We start from the raw sequence: 18,994 nt of genomic DNA on the forward strand, positions 1-18,994 counted from the left end.
GCTTACACATAAAAACATTAACACATTCCTATAATTCAAATCCGTTAAAGGATTGTTAGGCCGCGATCACACTGAACGCGTTTTTGCAGTGAGAGGCGCCTTTTTTGAATAGTTTTCTGTTGGCAGTGAGTGTTCTGCGCGCTGCTTATGCGCACCAGGCGCCTCGCGTTTTCGCCGCCTGCTGCGCCTCGCCTTTTTGCAGAAGCGCTCTGAGCGCCTGAAGTTGAAAAAAAATCAACTCTGAGCGGAAAAACGCCCAACGTCATTCGCGTTCTTTTCCATTGACCAATCGAATGAATGGATAGGCGGGCCTTCTGTTGTGGTGACGAAAGTTTACCGTTGCTTAAAAAGTCCGGAGACTGCAAGAAATAGAGGAGAAACCTTTGGTGTCTATCGTGGGTAACCCGGAGCTGTATTTTTTAGGGTTTCTGCTAATATGACAGTTTACTTAACAGCAAAAAACTAAGATTTTAGAGCGCTCGCGATATAATCCTTTGATTTGACTGACAGGACAGCTGTTTTGGTCGTTGCTTAGCAACATAAAAAAACCGCAGCACACTGCTCTTTTATTAAAAGTCACCAAAAAAGGCAGTGCTGTGCGCCTCGCGTTTTTAGAACTAAAAGACGCGTTCGGTGTGATCGGGGCCTTAGGCTGCATTAATTACGTCAACCGGAACCGAAAACACCTCCCATAACATCTGATGCACTCGTTGCATCGTAAAAAGAATGGCATCTACGCTAATATTAGTCTGTTTCATTCTTATTCCGAGGTCACCGTAGCCACCAGACCCAGCCTGTATCCAGATCAGATGGTCACTGCAGTCCCCCGGATCCAGTTTGTACCCAGCTTAGATCATGGATCACCACCTGGAGATGACTTCAATAGCCGTGGATGTCAACCAGATGAGCTCCAGAGACGGATCATCAATGAAGACCTCGCCAACCTAGACGGCCATCGGTGCTACACCATAGGATCCTGACGAGTTCTCTACAATCAGACATTGTTACAAACTGCTGGTTTCGTCTGGGCAGAGGAGAACTGGTCCCCTGAGCCTGGTTTCTCCCAAGGTTTTTTCTCCATCACCTGTGGAGTTTTGGTTCCTTGCCGCTGTCGCCTTTGGCTTGCTCAGTTGGGGACACTTTCCAGCGATATTGTATACTATTTGACCTGAACTGGATGATGATATCACTGAATTCATTGATGAACTGCCTTTAACTGAAAATTGATTATTTACAATAATGCGTTACTTACACATTATTGTGCTGTTTAAATACTGTGCAGTTGCTTTAACACAATCTGTATTGTTAAAAGTGCTATATAAATAAAGGTGACTTGACTTGACTTGAATTCTTCGAAAACCCCCGCACTTCAGCGGAGTGGTCCTCTCGCAAATTTACCTAGGGGACTGGTTCTTTTCTCTGTATCTTTTCTCTGTACCCCCCCCCCCCCCCCCAATACATGGTCCTGCCCTTTGGGCTGTCCCTGGCTCCCCACACTTTTACGAAGTGTATGGCATGCTCTCTTCCCTCAGACGCAGGTGGGAATTTGCATTCTTAATTACCTTGAGGGCACAGTCCTGCCCTTTGGGCTGTCTCTGGCTCCCTGCACTTTTACGACATGTATGGACACGGTTCTCTCCCCTCAGAGACAGATGGAAGTTTGCATTCTGAATTACCTTGACAACTGTTTTTTTTTAGCCCAATCAGAGGCCGAGCTGATATACCACAGGACCCTCCTTCTCAGCCACTTAGAGTGCCTGGGGCTCAGGGTCAACTTTGCTCATTTTGAGCACAAATCTCGTCCCATGCATGGCATCTCAGGCGCCTTTGTAAGCTCTGGCCCCTTTGAGGGACCCACAGTGGTATAGGCAGAGTGCGACTATGGGAATGATTGACAGAAAAAAAGGTTGTCTCGACAGATGCTTCCAACACAGGTTGGGGAGCTCTGTGTGAGGTCGGACCGGCCTTCGGCTCCTGGCCGGGTGTAGAGGGTCAGCTACACATCAACTACCTCAAGATGACGGCAGTATATCGAGCCCTTCAGACCTTTTTTCCGGACACCATGTGCTAGTCTGCTCAGACAGCATGACAGTGGTGTCATACATAAATCACCTCACTTAAAGCATCTTTTCGAGATGGTGAAACGCCTTTTAGAGTGGGCAGAGCACAATCTGGGTTCACTAAGGGCAGCTAATGTGCCCGGTGTAATGAACCAAGGAGCAGACAAGCTAAGTCGAAGCAATGACCCCTCGAAAGAGTGGATGTTCCACCCACAAATGGTTCAGAAAATCTGGGAGGTCTTTGGCAGGGCAGAGGTAGAGCATCCTGAATACTATCTCACAAGCTAGAGCCCTGTCTACAAGATGCCTATGCTCTTAAATAGTTGGTCTTTTCTGCATGATGCTCAGCCCGTGGCAATGTCCAGGTTTTATGTGACATATCGGTGCCATTCTCCTATAGCCGGGCAGTCGGTGGGCCGAAACGACCAAGTTGTTTGATTTCTGAAAGGATCTAGAAGGCTCAATCCTCCTTGGTTACACAAGGTCCCTGCGTGGGATCTGCACACGGTCCTGAAAGCCTTCAAGGGTTCCCAATATAAGCCACTAGAGTCTGCTGACTTGAAAACTTTGCTGTTAAAGACCACTATGATACTGGCATTAGCATCAGTCAAACGAGTCAACTAAGGCTCAATCCCAATTCTACCCCTTACCCCTACACTTAGCCCTACCCCTCCGTTTGGCGCTTTCACGTCTCATTTCTCTTTTAGTTGGAGGGGTAGGGGTAAGGGGAAACGAAGATTTTTCGGGACCTCACTTCAAACGGAGGGCTAAGAGAAATTTCCAACATGGCTGCTCAATTGAGCAAGCAGACCCATAAATGCAAGTAATGTTTGCCTTTAATAAGGATTTTTATGACAATGTTTCATTATAAGTATATTACCTTCAATCTTGTGTTTGTGTTTATGGTGTTGTTTTGTAAAAAAAAAACGTTTGCAAAAAAATCGCTTAATTTTACTAGCAGATAGCACTGATTGCATGATATTACAAAGTATATTTTTGTCATATACACTTGACTGCATGTTAGAAACATGAAAGACCAGTGGCACAGCAATTTGCAACGGTGGTGTAGTGGAGGGTGTACGCAGGTATATGGTGTATACACACTTCCACTTTTTAAATCCCCTCTGATGCGCATTATTCAGTAGTGTCCTGCATTAGCCAAAATCATGGCAGTCCACCACATCCAGTCATGTGAATAAATGTAAATATTCACTAAAAACACCCAATAAAGGCAGTGATGATGCAGTTAGGACCATGGCGCCGACTTGCTTTGAAAAATATTTGATGATTGCGCCTAATGTGACTGTGCCCGCTCCGTCTCCCGCACCAGTAATTTAAATCAGTACATAATAATGAAAACAATACCTTACAAATGAAAAGAAGCAGATTTTTACAATCAGAAATTCGTTAAACCAGTGAACCCCTGTAAACATTTTAGTCCAAGGATCCAGTAAATGAAATGCGTTCAAATAGAAAGTTCAAACGAAATTCACAAATGAAGCATAAACCCACTTCTCCCGGCACCACTACACCACTGATTAGCAATTTGTAGCGCATGTGATAACACGATGTTTGTTTTGCTTATGGCCATATATGTACATGTGAATGAACGGTGCGAACACCGAAAAAATTCTAAAAATAGAATTGGGATTGGGCCTTACAGGGTTTTTTAGTAAGCCAGAAATACTGTACAGTAAAAAGTAGCACTCTTAAAGGACCGCCATTACTGTAGCCTATATTTTACTCTAATTGTAGTCAAATAGGTGATGCTTTAAGCATTTAGAATAATTAGTTGACATTTAATGTTATGATGCTACATTATTGTTATTAAACTAGTAATTCATTTCATTATTCTGACTGATGACCTCTGGCTTTTTTTTTTATATCTGTCACTGATTATCTCTTAATTACGGCACCTGTTAGTGGGTGGCAGCAAGTGAATATTTTGTCCTCAAAGTTGATGTGTTAGAAGTAGGAAAATGGGTAAGTGTAAAGATTTGAGCAAGTTTGATAAGGGCCAAATTGTGATGGCTAGACGACTGGGTCAGAGCATCTCCAAAACTGCAGCTCTTGTGGGGTGTTCCCTGTTTGCAGAGGTCAGAATCTATCAATAAAATTGGTCCAAGGAAGGAACAGTGGTAAACTGGCAACAGGGTCATGGGTGGCCAAGATTCATTGATGCACATAGGGAGCAAAAGCTGGCCATGCGGTCACAAAATAATTTCTCAATGGTTGGTTGAAGTTATTACACTAGCTTACCACATAGCAGTTAGAGATAGGAGCGCGGTCTAGTGGCGTGTCTATAGCAGACATTTGTTCAGTGGCCAGCTAGGCCTCGCCGTCCACTCTTGCCAGGTTTTATAACTGTGATGTTTCAGCCTTGCAGGCTCAGATCTTATCTGCTTAGAGGTGCAGATGCCAGAATATAGGTCAATCCTCACAAAGTATTGCCTTGCTTTAGTTGTGCTCTTGGCTCTTTTAGAAGTGTTGAAGTGGTACAAATGTGTTTTATGTGTTTTAGGCTTTTTTTATATGTCAGCCGTTCCGCTTTTATGGCATGGCAGGATTGTATAGGCACAGGCAGCGGTCTGTCCCTTCTCAGACTCAGCCAGCTGCAGTGAGTGCCCCTCGAAGCGACAGTGATCTCAAAGAAGATTTTCCTCTAAAAGAATGAAATTTCTAAAAGAGCAAATTGACACGGTGGATTGTGTGTTTTCATGATGTCTTCCCATCCATGTCCTTCTGGTTTGCGGTTTCTACCTTTTCCCTAACGATCGGCACGACATGTGCCATCAGTGTTTACTGATGGCACATGTCATTGCTTGTGAGGACATGCCATTGGGCACGCTCCGCTCATGAGTCGCGTTCTTTGTCGAAAGACCGTGGCTCGATTCAACTGCTTCCCGTTCCAGTCCTTCTACTTCCTGGTATAAGGCGTTAAACAGCGGGAGAAAACTAGTGAGATCTTGAGAATCCCCGCAGGCCACTCTTCCTGTGTGTTCACCAGTCGAGTTCCTTGATGACTTTGATAGCTCGTTTCAGTACGGGCTTGATTTCTTATTCGGGGCTCCTGCTGTGTAGGAGGAAGTTACAGCAGCATTGGAGGAAGGCCGCACTCCATCTGGCTGAGCAGGCCACTGTGGGGTCCGAGTCTCAGTCGATCACCAATGCAGAAATGGCGGCGGTGCTCGAACAGGCAGCCAAAGCAATTGGGCTTGTGTGGAACTCTCTGCCCGGTCCCGAACACTTTAGGCTGGACGACTGGTATCTGGGGGATGACCGTGACGCCTGGCCATGCCCCGGTGCCTTTCTTCCCGGAAGTACACAAGGAGTTGACAAAATTGTGGAAAGCCCATTTTTCGGCTTGTACACGGTACTCCAACTCCTCCTCCCTCACCACCCTTTATGGGGGTCCAGTGAGGGGGTACACAGAGGTCCCTCAAGCGGAGAGAGTGATTGTGATGCACTTGTCCCTGCAAATCGCAGCCCGGGATCGCCCGAGACTCCCGTCCAAGGCCTGTAAGTTTTCGTCCACCCTCATGGCGAAGGCTTATATGGCCTCCGGACAAACTGTGTCCGCCCTGCATGCCACGGCCATCCTGCAGGTATATCTGGCCAAGGTACTGAAAGATCAGCACGAGGGTGCTCCAGACCCTATTGATGCAGGAACTGCATTTGGCGACTAACTACGCTCGACAAGCACGAAGTCATGGCGCAGGCTCTGGGAAGGGCGATATCCATGATAGTGGTCCAGGAGCGCCACCTGTGGTTAAACCTGGCCGAGATGCGGGACACGGCATTTACCATGGTTCAGGGCGAGAATGCTGGGGTTCTTCGGGCAGAGGTCGCGACTCTTCTGGCGAAGGGCGCGATAGAACCAGTCCCCTCAACCGAAATGAAGAAAGGGTTCTACAGCCCTTACTCCATTGTACCCAAGAAGGGTGGTGGACTCAGACCAATCCTGAATTTGAGAGTCCTGAATCAGGATACTTACTCTCAAACATAATCACGTGCGTCAGGGAACAGGATTGGTGTGTGTCCATAGACCTGAAAGATGTGTACTTCCATGTCTCGATCCTTCCAAGACATAGACCCTTTCTATGGCTTGCCTTCAAAGGCTGGGCTTTCCAGTACAAAGTCCTTCCCTTTGGGCTGTCCCACTGCGTCTATACGAAAGTCGCGGAGGCTGCCCTTGCCCCTCTCCGGGAGGTGGGCATACGCATTCTCAACTACCTCAACGACTGGCTGATCCTAGCACACTCTCGGGAGTTTGTTTGCGCCCACAGGGATGTGGTTCTCAACCACCTAGCCCAAATTGGACTTCAGGTCAACTGAGAAAAGAACAAACTCTCCCCAGTGCAGAATATCTCTTTTCTCTGTGTTCAACTGGATTCGGTGACTATGACTGCACGCCTCTCTCAGAATCAGGCTCAGCACATGAGACCACTACAGCACTGGCTACGTGGAAGTCCCGAGATGGGCATGGCACCAAGGCACTTACCGGGTGAACATCACCCCAGCATGTCACAAAACGTATCCTAGTGACAACAGATGCTTTCAAGACAGGCTGGGGCGCCGTTTGCAATGGGCAATTGCCTAGAGTTGTTGACTGTGTTCTTGGCCCTGAAGAGGTTACGACCTTTGGTTCAGGGCAAGCACGTGCTGGTCCGGACAGACAACAGCGACAGTACCGTAAATCAACCACCAGGGCGGCGTCGGCTCAGTTCACTTGTCACAACTAGCCTGCCAGACTCAAGTCTCTACATGCCACATACATTCCAGGTGAACTCAACCGTCTGGCCAATGCGCTCTCAAGGCAGACTTCACTTTGGGGAAGACCCTGTGAGAGTGGAGACCCTCAGACGGTCCAGCTGATTTGGAATTGATTCGGCCAGGCTCAGATAGATCTGTCTGCCTCGCCGGAATCCACCCACTGCCAGTTCTGGTACAGCCTAACCGAGACACAGCTGGCCCAGGGACGTACTAAAGTATGCCTTTCCCCCAGTGAGCCTCATAGCACAGACACTGTGCAAGGTCAGGGAGGACGAAAAACAGATCCTGCTAGTGGCTCCTTTCTCAGAGCTGGTGCTCCTCTCCTCCATCCCTCCCTGGCGCATCCCCCCTGAGGAAGGACCTCCCTTCTCAGGGGAAGGGCACAATCTGGCACCCATCCTCAGATCTCTGGAACCTCCACCTTTGGTCCCTGGACGCAACCAAGACGACTTCTGAGATCTCCCACCTACTGTGATAAACACCCTTGTTTAGGCTAAAGCCCCCTCCACAAGGTGGTTCTACAACATAAGATGGTGCAAATTTTCAGACTGGTGTACTTCCCAAGGTGAAATCCCACTGAGGTGTGGCATTGGATCTGTGCTATCCTTTGTCCAAGCAGGCCTAGATAGGCACCTTTCTGCTTCAACTCTCAGGGTTTAGGTAGCGTCCATATCTGCTAACCATGACCTGTTAGAGGGCAGAATGGTGGGGAAGCAAGATCTGGTTAACAGATTTCTCAGAGGTGCCCGGAGGCTGAACCTCCCTAACTTGCACCTCACCCCAGATGGGTGGGGTGTGACCTCTGTAGTATTCATTTTCCCTTCGGGTAACAAACACTGTCCCGACAGGGGCCGGCTGGACGTTCTTAGACACTGGAAAAACATTAAGAAGTGAGATGCGCTATCCAACACGTAAACCTGTTAATATGTGCATTTCCGGACACTCATGATGCAGTCCGGGAGTTGTGGCATCTTCCCTAGGACCCCTAGTGTTGTAACTTTCGACACAACATCGAGGTGAACGACAGAGGGAACTTGTTGGTTACGTATGGTAACCCTTGTTCCCTGATGGAGGGAACGGAGACGTTGTGTCCTCTTGCCACAACTTCGGGACTGCCTCTGAGTGAGCTGGAGACGCTTCGGCTCCTCAGAACAGGACGAATGAGCAGATCGCATTTATTTTCTATTTATACCTGGAAATCCAGGGCGTGGCCAGCTATGCAAAATTTTCTCGAAGCATCAGAGGTGTTTGGGCTCTCAAGAGCCTAACTTTGGACAAGTCTCCGTTCCCTTCATCTGGGAACAAGGGTTACCATACTTAACCGAGACGTTATGCGTGGTTAGTGAAAAACAAATAAAAATTAAGTCACTGCAATAAGGCCATGAAACACATATAGAACATTTGTTCACAAGATTATTAAGAATTGAATGTGGTAGGCTAGAGGTTTTTTCACAAAATTATGTGAAAAATCATCTCATTCACTCGTTCAGAGAAAACAATATATTGATTGTAGAGAATTTGTTAGCTCAAATAATATAACATGATCAGTATGTGTGTGCACATGTATGAGACCCTGTTTTTCTCATCACAGGTACACAGTAAATCTCCACCAGGTCTTTTGACCAATTAATAGAATGAAATGAGTTATTTAAAACATAAATTTCAGTCAGGGAAAGTAGTTTAACTCACAGGAAACTGTATATAATAATTGTCATTAAATATACACATTTTCCAGTTTCTGATTAGTAACAGTAATGATGATATTGACTTGTTCCTTTGTCCAGCAAATTCTTCAGTGATATTGATTACTCTTACGTCAGCTCGTCGTCACGGCAACTTGTTTTACTAATCAGTTAAAACAATTGAACAAAGTAGGGCTTAAGGTAGCAATATGAGATCAAAACAGTTAACGTGACTATTGTAATGTAAGCATTCAGCACAGAGAATCATTATGTGAATATATGGTTATTTATTAAACTATTCTACTTACAAACAATCGCACATAGACAAACGTACATAAAACACAAATAGACAAAGAACGCGTGAGAGAGAGAGTATGAGAGAGAAGAGAGAGTGAGAGAGAGAGAGAGAGTTGCATGGTACAGGAATGAACGGTTCTGAACAACCTGAAATCGTTTTCATAAAACACCTTAAACGCAGCTATGTTTGTAGAAAGAACGGATACTTGCAAGCTCTTGTTGTTGTGCATTGGTTCCGTATGTGTTCAGTTCAGAAAGTCCTTTCCCAGTTCCTTTCCAGAAGGGTGCGTAGGCCGCATGGCTTTTCAAAGCATGGTTCCAGAATGCTAGGTCTCATGGCCAATGCTAGGGGAGGTGCGGGATGACGTGTGTTCGAGTCCAGGAGAAAGGAAGAGAGAGAGAGAGAAGATGTCCGTGACTTTTAAACCTGTAGGTCGTTCACGCCCACAGTTGGACCTTGTCCAATCCGGTTGATCTGAGTTTTGGAGGGAAGATTGCAAGTCTTTGTCTTCAACCATGGTGTTTTTCATGTGGAAGCTGATAGGTTGTTTTGTCACAAAACTTCCAAAAGTTCAATAATACCTATCAAGCAAGGAGTTATTAAGATGCAACAAACAGTAACGTTTAGGAGATCATAAATGCAGCTCATAGACACCAAACATGATCTATGTATCATCTCGGTTGAATGAGTGATTCTAAATGTGAGAGTCTTAGCACACACAATAATTCACCTATTTCGGATTAATGTTTGAGACAGACATACATGACAGAAACAACAATATAAGACAAGGTAACACATTGATATGTGTACATTTCTATATAACTGTATGTCGGACTGTATGTCTGAATAAGGAGTGTGCATCTCCCTGCATTCTTGTAGGCCGTAAAGAGTCTTATCTTGATGGTGGGGGATGAGTTGGATAGTAACCAGGTCTGGCTCATAGCAAGTAGGTGTTAATTGCAGATCGGGGGGAGAAGTTATAAGGAATACAACTACTTATTTCATGTCTGATGGGCTCCATGCACTACATTTCCCCCCTTTTTGCGCGTTTTTGTCTGACCTGTGGACAAATACGAGCAAAAACAAATGTGCATGACGATCAGACGTGTGTCCAGCATGCACTGCAGGTAGCGTGGGTGGCCTCCGTGGCCATTGGTGCTTCCTGGCATGAGGGTTGAGCCACGGGGTGCTGTCCTTAGATCGTGGTGTGGTTGTACCAAGGTTCAGATACATAGGCTGGAACAGCAGGTGCGTGGACCGCATCAGATGTTGGGTGAGGATTGTGTGAAGGGTTCTCTCACCAGTTTCAGCAGTTCAGGTGACCCAGGCAGAGAAAGGGGTTCTCCTTGTGAGGGCTCATTTCTGCAGTGCTGGTGTCGACTCGTGAGGTGTGAAACAGAGGGCAGATTGTTTCTTCTGGCCTCTGCTTGTCTAGAGCCTGTGGCAGAAGTTTCTAAGACAACACATGGGAGGTGAATGAATGAAAGGAATAAATCTTGTCACTCTCACCAGTTCCTACTGTGAATCTCGCTGGCTGCGGCAGGCTTTTGGCTTCCTGCGCTCTGGCATGTTTCACTGAATTACTGGTGAGCGATGTAGGTGGTGACAAGGATGGTCTCTTAGTTGACACAGGGGTGTTGTTTCTGGTGCCATCTGGTGGTTAACATTCACAGATGTTTCTCGTCGACCTTTGTGTAGGTTACATCCGCATTTTGAGGTCCGACCTGGCTGCTTTGCATCATTGAGAGGCCATGTCATTTGAAATCCGCTGGTTTGAGCTGGCATCAAACTTAGCATATTCCGATGTCCTCTGTCGCTGCATGCTGGGCAGTGCGCCTCTTTTGCGTTGGTAGTGGCTCAGGTACTCTGGTGTATTCTGCATGGTGCGTCTTTGGCATACATCAGCATTGACCCCCCTTTTGTTCCTGGAAAGCTGGGAGCTGTGGCGGTGTTTGGTTATCAGGAACAAATGTGAGAATGTTGTCATCTAGATGCAGCATGTGTGTGACCTCACTGAGTTGTTTTTGGCTTAGTGCCTCAGTGTGGTCGGACAGTGCAAGGTTAGGTGTGTTAGCATTGCTTGTGAGCGGTGGAGGCTGCTTAAGCAAAGCTATTTTGTAGGTGGAGCCAGTGTGCATGGGTGTGATGCAGGCGGCGTAGCAGCGTGAGGCGTTTGCTTGTGGCTTAGAAGCGATGCTTGGGGTGGGTGGGTGTTTTTTTTTTTTTGTTGAAAACCTTAGGGTGCCACAAAATACCTGTTTTTTACTGGGCCTTTCACTGTTTTTCCACGGATGAACATGTAATGTTCCTATTGTGATAGCAATGCTTGTCTGGAACAGGTGTTGATGCTCGGCTGGCTTCTGGTTTGCTATGTTTCAATTTGAGTGGTGATGTTTGAAACTAGGCTTAGTCTCATTTGAGTCTATGCAGGTTAGCAATTTTCAGAGGGAGTTCTTGTGAGTTGCTGCGACAGGAGGGTTGATCCGGGTAGCTGTCACTCGTGCTGTGATGTCAGGTGGCCCGGCTTAAGATGTTGCAGTGGGACAGGCTTGTTGTTTTCCACTAGTTACCTGCTCTGGGCGTGTCTTGCCTCACTCTTGGGTCTATGAGCACATGGGTTTGTGTGCGTGGGATTCTTGGTCTACAGGCATTGACAGTTATAAACATCACACGTTGGTGGCAGGTCTCTGTGATTCCCTCTGTCTTCTGGTGTCACTGGCACATCGCTGGATGGCTTGTGCAGCACAGCTGTTGTCATTTGGGTTCTGGGCTCTGCTGAGAGCCACTGCAGGTGTTATCCACCCCCCTTCTGGCCGCGCTGTCAGTGTGGACCAGGGTGGAGGTAGTGGATGGCAGATGATACTCCATTCAGGTTTAATTCTTATCTTCATAATAGATGACAATATTTTTCATTTCAAGGTTCAAACTCGGATTACTTGGTTGTTGATAAGGGTGTTCCCCAAGGATCAACCCTAGGTCCTTTGTAGGCTGCTTGTTCACCAACGGAATTGCTAAACTCATTTTTTTATATATAAACACCGCACCACCGGCGTAGTTGGTCCATTACCACCACGGTGGTAAAAATCTGCCACCGTCACAGCCATACAGTTCCTGCCCCTCATAGCATCTCAGTCTATTTCCTCCACTATTTTTAGATGCATTTTGTCTATAGAAATGCGTCATTCGGTGCTGTAATTTGACGTGATCCTCTGAAGTTGTATGTGCACTGTGGGCGGACCCGATTAATCATAATTAGAATCGTTGTCGACGAATTTCATTATCGATAATAATCAATTTTATCGATTAGTTGTTGCAGCCCTAGTTTAAATTAACTTTAACTACTAACTTTAAATTAACTAAGATTAATAAATATTTTGGAAGTATTTTTCATTGTTTATTCATGTTAACTAATGTTAACGAATATCTTTTACCATTAACTTCAGTTCTAAGATTAGTTAGATAGTTAAGTTAATTTTAAAAGTGTGGTCTAAAAAGAAAAAAAAAAAGTTTACAACCTACACTACCAGTTGTATTTAAACAGCAAATAAACTATGAAGCTCAAACTCAAATAAAGTTAAGAAGCTGAACAGGACTGTAGCAGTGTAAATATGCATATACCTCATTGTCATGTTCTAGACTATATTTATTTAAAAAAAAAAAAAAAAAAAAATCCTCCTTAATATTGTGGTAGTTTTTTTTTCTCTGTGGTATCGAAAATAGTATCAAATATCGATATTTTTCAAGGTATCGTATCGAAGTTAGAAATTCCAGTATCGTGACAACACTAATATGACATATGAAAAAAAAAAAAAGAAATAACAATGCATTTGCACCTGTTGGGCATTTATTTGTTATCAAGCCAGATAAGAAGGATCAGTCTATCAACTGTCCAAGAGGACTGGACTCTAGTGATTGGGGGATTTTTTTTTTTTTTTTTTTTTAAATACAGCACAACCCTTATTAAGTTTTATATATTTTTGCATCGTGAATCCCAATGGGTCTTTGGGATGATAGAGGTTGATTGTATTTCCAGAAGACCCATTCTGAGACTCGTCAAGTACCGCTCAAGGCAAACAATTATAAGCCAAATTTAACAACATATCAGACCCAGAACATCAATCCTTACGCATGAATGCTGTGCCTACAAGAGACAGCTTTCCTAGTATGAATATTGTCAGTCTGTCATAAAAGACACTTTGTTGATTCAGAGACTGGTGCTCATACTCAGCATATTGAGCATGCATGGCAGAATTACAAGTTTGAAATATGGCGTCATAAAGGGAAATCATGCTCCTGAGTCACTGAAAACTCATCTCAAAATGAAAGAATGGCACTACTGATTAGGTGTACGCCATTATTGTGGTGTCTTGGGTAGACTTACCCATGGACCAAACTCTGCATGACTTAACCTACTATTGTACTGTGTTCATTTTAATTTTGGGTGAACTGCTCTCCAAATGCAATAAAATACAATTTTATAATTTATTATTATTATTATTATTATTAGATGATTGATTTTATTTCTCTAAAAACTGTTCATTTTTTCTAAACACTTTTTTTGACATTTGAAATGGTCTATTATCTGACCTTCTGTCAGAGAAAACATTATGAAAAGAAAAACATTCATGATGCTGTTACAAATTTATTTGACAAAATATTACCACTTCATGACATGTTATTGACAAATTCAACTTGTACCACTGTAGTTGAGCTCAAAAAATATTCATGAGGCTGTTATAAAAATATTTGACAGAGCATTAGCACTTGACATTTTTAATGATAAATTAAATTGGTACCACTGAAAAAATTGGTTAGAAATATATTCATGACTCAATTATAATGGCCTCAATGGCAGCCAATGTCAAAACCAACAACATGGCAATGTAACGCTAGCCCATAAAGCTAAGTATTTTTTTATTTGTTAAATAATGTATTAAATTAATCTGCTATGTCATGTTTATGACAGATCTGTGACAGGTTATGTTGTCTTGGTAATGTCAAGTTGTCATGACAAAAACACTGACAGATTATGATGTATTGGTTTGTCAACTTGTCATAACAAATGCATCACAAACAATGTCATCTTTGCATTAAAAATGACATAACTGAGTAAATGACACTTAATGACAGTTGTCATAAACATGCATAAAACCTCCTTCATATTCAAGACATGCGTCATGTCACGATTATGTGTCATGACAGTCTTATGCACACTCCAAGTAAAGTGTTACCAAAAAGGGTTTACTTAACTTCAGTTCATAGTGTAAATAAAATGTTCATTGATTATAAAGGAACTTTGTGAAATCACAGTGTTACAGTAAGAGGATTTGCAAACATGCAGGAAATCTGGTCTTCAGAGATGAGTGAACGCAATGGCCAATCACAGGTGTTCAAGAAGTCAACCGATACGTCTGTTATTGGCTACATTGCTCAGTACTATAAAAACATGTTGTAAACAGAATCAAACAAAAATGCACACAGAGCCTTTACCAAACCTGTTTCGCCAATATCCTATTATTACAGTTTTAACTGAGGGTGCTTTTGAATGTATGAGAAAATAGTTGTGTGGCGTGAGAGCATGAGGAAAGTGTATATTGTGTGAGTACTGCGCTGAATGCTTAAGAGTTGGCAAACCTGATTAATTAATTATGAATATATAATTAATAAATTATGAAAATAACAATACCTTAATTTCCACTTGGTGGCGTTCCTCACCCTCCTCCAGTTCACGCTCTCTGTTTCTCAGTTCACACTTTTTTTCTTCCAGTTGTCTTTTGGTGATTTCCCAAAACGTGTGGATTTTGTCCCTCTCTAGTTGGAAATAGTTGCGTTCCTCTCGTTCTCTGTCCAGCTCCTCTCGCAGACGCACAATGTGTTCCTCTAACTACAAAACACTCATGAGTTACAGGCAAATTGGTAAAATTAAATACAAATTAATGGATGCCATTAACAACATGTTTTAATTTTAATTAGTAGTAGTAAACTCTATACGGAGAAAATCACACCTGCTCTTTGGACATTTCATCTGTGGACAAACCATCCACTACTGTTGGAGTTTTGCCCTTTGGGGACTTGTTGGAAGATTTTCTTTTTGGCGGCTGGAAAATGGACAGAAAAAAGTTCAAGTTTAACCAAAGTGCAGTCTATTGTGATGGAAAACCTACATTTCTATCACACATGACACAGTAAACTATTAACATGATTCCCTTACGGAAAAAAGTTTTATTGAAGTCAAAGTGTAGTAACCATTTTTTTTTACTACAAATACCATGGCTAAACTAAGGTTAGTGTAGCAAAACCGTGGTTAATTTAGGTTTACGATGGTTAAACTACAACAACTATAATTTTATTTATGTATGTATGTTATTTTGAGGTAAATATTCGCAAGGAATAACGTTATACGTATTTATATAACTTTTACTGGAATGACACAACAAAATCAATATACTGCAGAGGATACATTTGCTATTTAGTTTAGCGAAAAATAGTTTGTACTAAATATACTTTTTATTGGACTTTAGCTTATAGTAGCCTATATTAATCGGTAAACAAACGTCTCACCCTTGGACTAACAACAACAGCGATACTGAGCCACATTCATTTATCCCGCTAAAAGTTTATCAGTAAATGCACAGACGACATGATTTTATAAGCATTTAACATTTGCTTACCATTATTTGTGAACAAGTTATCACCTCAAATAAAAATACAGTGGCTTGTCGCTTCACATGCTGATACTACTAAACAGCGGTTTCCTAGCAACATGAGAGCTCGTCTTCTTCTTCTTTGGCTTCTTGTTTTACGGTGGTTCGAAAACAAAACGTGCATTACCGCCACCTATCCCCCAAATGGACAATTGACAATTATCCAACATGAGCGAGTAGTATGAAGCTGCAGGAGCCTGCTGCATCTACAGTCCCGCACCCAGAGTCCCGCATTCTCAGACCCCTCGTTTTTCGAGACAGCGCCACCTTTCAAATTGGATCGGATAAACACATGGATAAACATGTGAAGAACCGAAATGACACGAACACGGTGAGTATCGTCAACTTTATTCAATGATTTCTTTTTTTAATCAAACTACTTTATAGCTCATCGATACACCAACGGGCGTTTCTTCAACTAGGTGCACTTTTAGCCTTGAGAATTTGAAGAAAAAAAAATGTTCAAAAGTCACATAACAGTCTCATAAGTTTAAATAATTTGTCTAGTTTTAAGGTCTGTAAGAGGACAAACTTAGATTACAAGAGAAATAGTTAATATTTTACTTTTTTTATTTTTGACCTGCAATGAACAAATGTGCATATCAATATACAGCTGTTATTTAAAAAATAGAATAACTTTGGTTTTTATATTAAGTAGAGCATGGTTCATAAATTGTGGATAATTTTTTTAATGTGTGATAAGAACCTTTTAAATATTTTTTAAAAAATGTGTGTGTGGTGGAAATGACATGGTGGTGGTGGAAATGACAGCGTATTGTGGAAATGACAAGAAATTAAGGTAAATATAGAAAAGCTTCGTCCCTATGCTGGAACATGACTGTTTCTGGATTGAAACATTTGCAGATCATGCAAATCTATTTTCACAATCCATATAAATTGTACTTTGTAACCATAAATGTCATTTCCACCACAGAGGGCAGTGTGGTGGAAATGACTGTGGTGGAAATGACATTTCTGTAGTTTTTTGTGAAAAAATGGAAGATAGCTTCACTGACTGGCTTTGAATTATTACTTAGCATTTTGTGTATGTAAAATACTCTTATTTAACTTAAAATTTTTAGCTTTTTAATAACACCCTTGATGGTACAGTATGTGGTGGAAATGACGTAAAATAAATATATTCACTGATCAAGCAATATTTACTTTGATTTTTCTTCATTTGTTGTTGATGAAAATTTAAATTCCCTCCATGTCCAACATGTGCTCTGATGTCCCTGAACATTTCCATTGAAACCACCTAAAAAATCTTTCACACAAACTTTTTAAAGATACATTACAGTGCTGTGGTGGAAATGACACCAATACTGTGCGACAGCTATATTTTGTATAAAAAGAAATATTGATAGAGGTCTCACATTAAACACTATAATGTATTTTAATTATTTTACTAGTGCTTAATTCAGGTAATTAATAGTTACCAGATAAGTCATATTTTTAAACTCTATTTTCATTGTTGAAGTTTAAAAGTCTGGGTGTGCGACAAGGAGAAAACAGTGATTTTGACACCTATAAGAAGGATGAAAAGTATGAAAAAATCATAATAGAAAATAATTTTTTTTTAGGTTGGTTTTATTGTTAGCTTGACAAATAAAGAGGAATTTGTCCAAAATTGTATGTATTTTTAAAAATATGACCAAAGTACATAAAAGTGCCCATAGTCTAAGAATCACCCCAACATATGAACAGTCTATTTAATATTTGTAATGATAGTTTGTAACAAAATTTGAGCCGTTAATGTATGTTTTTTCGCCTTTTTTCCCCGAAAATATTTTGATAGCTAACGTTAGCCTTTAACCTTGGACTTTTTGTAGACAAGCCATTGTAAAAAATTTTATTAAATTTAGTTGACATTAAAGTAGACCAATTAAATACATTAAGTGTGTTAATATCAAAGAATGTCATCATTAATTATTTAATCAGATTTACCTTTAACTTTAATTATCGGAACTTTTCTCCTAAAACTATAAATTGAATTAATTAATGCCAGAGTAATTATTTTACTTTATATAATTTATATAGACTACTTAAATTAGTTCTTAAAACGTAAGTATTAAAATGGATCAATATTAATTTTACTGTGATATGAAGTTGTTGCCAGCCATTTACAACTCATAGGCTACAGTTGCTTAATAATCAAATTTGCTATGCCTTCACTATGTATTAACCAGTCTGTGGTATTAACATGTGAGTTAGAATGTCTCATTTGGCCTTTTTTGGGGGTTCCTTGTTTTAATTTGTTTTGACTGAAATTTGACTGTATGGGCTCTGTGGGGTGGTCTTAAATTTTGAATTTGAGTTTGACTCTCTCTCTCTTTTTTTGAAGATGGATATAACAATTCAAACGGGGAATTCACTTCCAGAAATACAGAAATGTAATAAATGCTGCAGTGATTTTCACTGCCCATTCTGTGCCCCGATATATTTCCAACCGACAAAGTTGTCCAAAGTTCAGAAACATGTTAAGGGACACTTCAACAGAGCAGTGCAACATGAAGGTAACATTAGCAAACATCTTTTTTTTTTTTTTTGATTTTTGAAAGATCATAAGACTGTGTGTGACAGTGCAATTGCATGCTGTTGTATTCCAGAGTACACCATACATCGATGCGGTCGCCCCTGCCGAACCCAGCAACATTACCATTGCTTGTACTGTCAGTCCACAATTTTAAGAAAGACAGATTTTATCACACATTTAGGATCCTGCAAATACAAGCATGTTAAGAGAGCAAGTGCCACTGATGCCTGTAACAGCACACCCACTGCTGTGGCAACTAGTGTTGCACAAGCTACTGCCATTGCTGTTCCAGCTACCACAGCCATCACTGCCACCTCTGTGCCATCTATCATTGTGCCGCCTACTGTTATGCCGCCCTTTGCTGCCATCTCTGTGCCGCCCAGCACTGTGGCTCCCATCTCTGTGCCTCCCACTGCTGCGCCATCCACCACAGCCATTGCTGCCACCTCTGTGCCATCTATCATTGTGCCACCTACTGTTATGCCGCCCTTTGCTGCCATCTCTGTGCCGCCCAGCACTGTGGCTCCCATCTCTGTGCCTCCCACTGCTGCGCCATCCACCACAACCATTGCTGCCACCTCTGTGCCATCTATCATTGTGCCACCTACTGTTATGCCGCCTTTGCTGCCATCTCTGTGCCTCCCACTGCTGCGCCATCCACCACAGCCATCGCTGCCACCTCTGTGCCAACCACCTCTGCCATTGTCAGGCCAGTCACAAAAACTGGCATCCGTGTGGGTCCAAAAGTATTGCAGAAATGCCCCAAATGTAATTTGACATTTTACAAAAAAAAATTAAAAAGGCACATTGAACGAAGACACACAGCAAAAATGGACATTTCATCCTCATCCCATCTCAAAAGTGAATGCATAGATCCCCAGAATGGACTGTATGCAGTCCACAAAAGTATTCATGGGGCTTCTACTCCACTCCATGTTCAA

At 42.3% G+C, this 18,994-nt stretch overlaps 1 protein-coding gene across 1 annotated transcript in view; it reads right to left on the reverse strand.

The window, feature by feature from the left end:
* Positions 1-15,729, reverse strand: part of drc4 (dynein regulatory complex subunit 4) — a 60,263-nt gene extending 44,534 nt beyond the window's left edge. The window contains exons 1-3 of the mRNA XM_073850853.1: positions 15,485-15,729; positions 14,819-14,911; positions 14,500-14,697 (exon numbers count right to left, since the gene is read on the reverse strand). Of these exons, the coding sequence (XP_073706954.1) occupies positions 14,500-14,697; positions 14,819-14,911; positions 15,485-15,487 (294 nt within the window). The 5' untranslated portion in view covers positions 15,488-15,729. The remainder of the gene's footprint in view (positions 1-14,499; positions 14,698-14,818; positions 14,912-15,484) is intronic.
* Positions 15,730-18,994: the final 3,265 nt, after the last annotated feature.

The sequence above is a fragment of the Garra rufa genome, chromosome 11 (genome assembly GCF_049309525.1).
Source record: "Garra rufa chromosome 11, GarRuf1.0, whole genome shotgun sequence".
In the NCBI taxonomy this organism is placed as follows: Eukaryota; Metazoa; Chordata; class Actinopteri; order Cypriniformes; family Cyprinidae; genus Garra; species Garra rufa.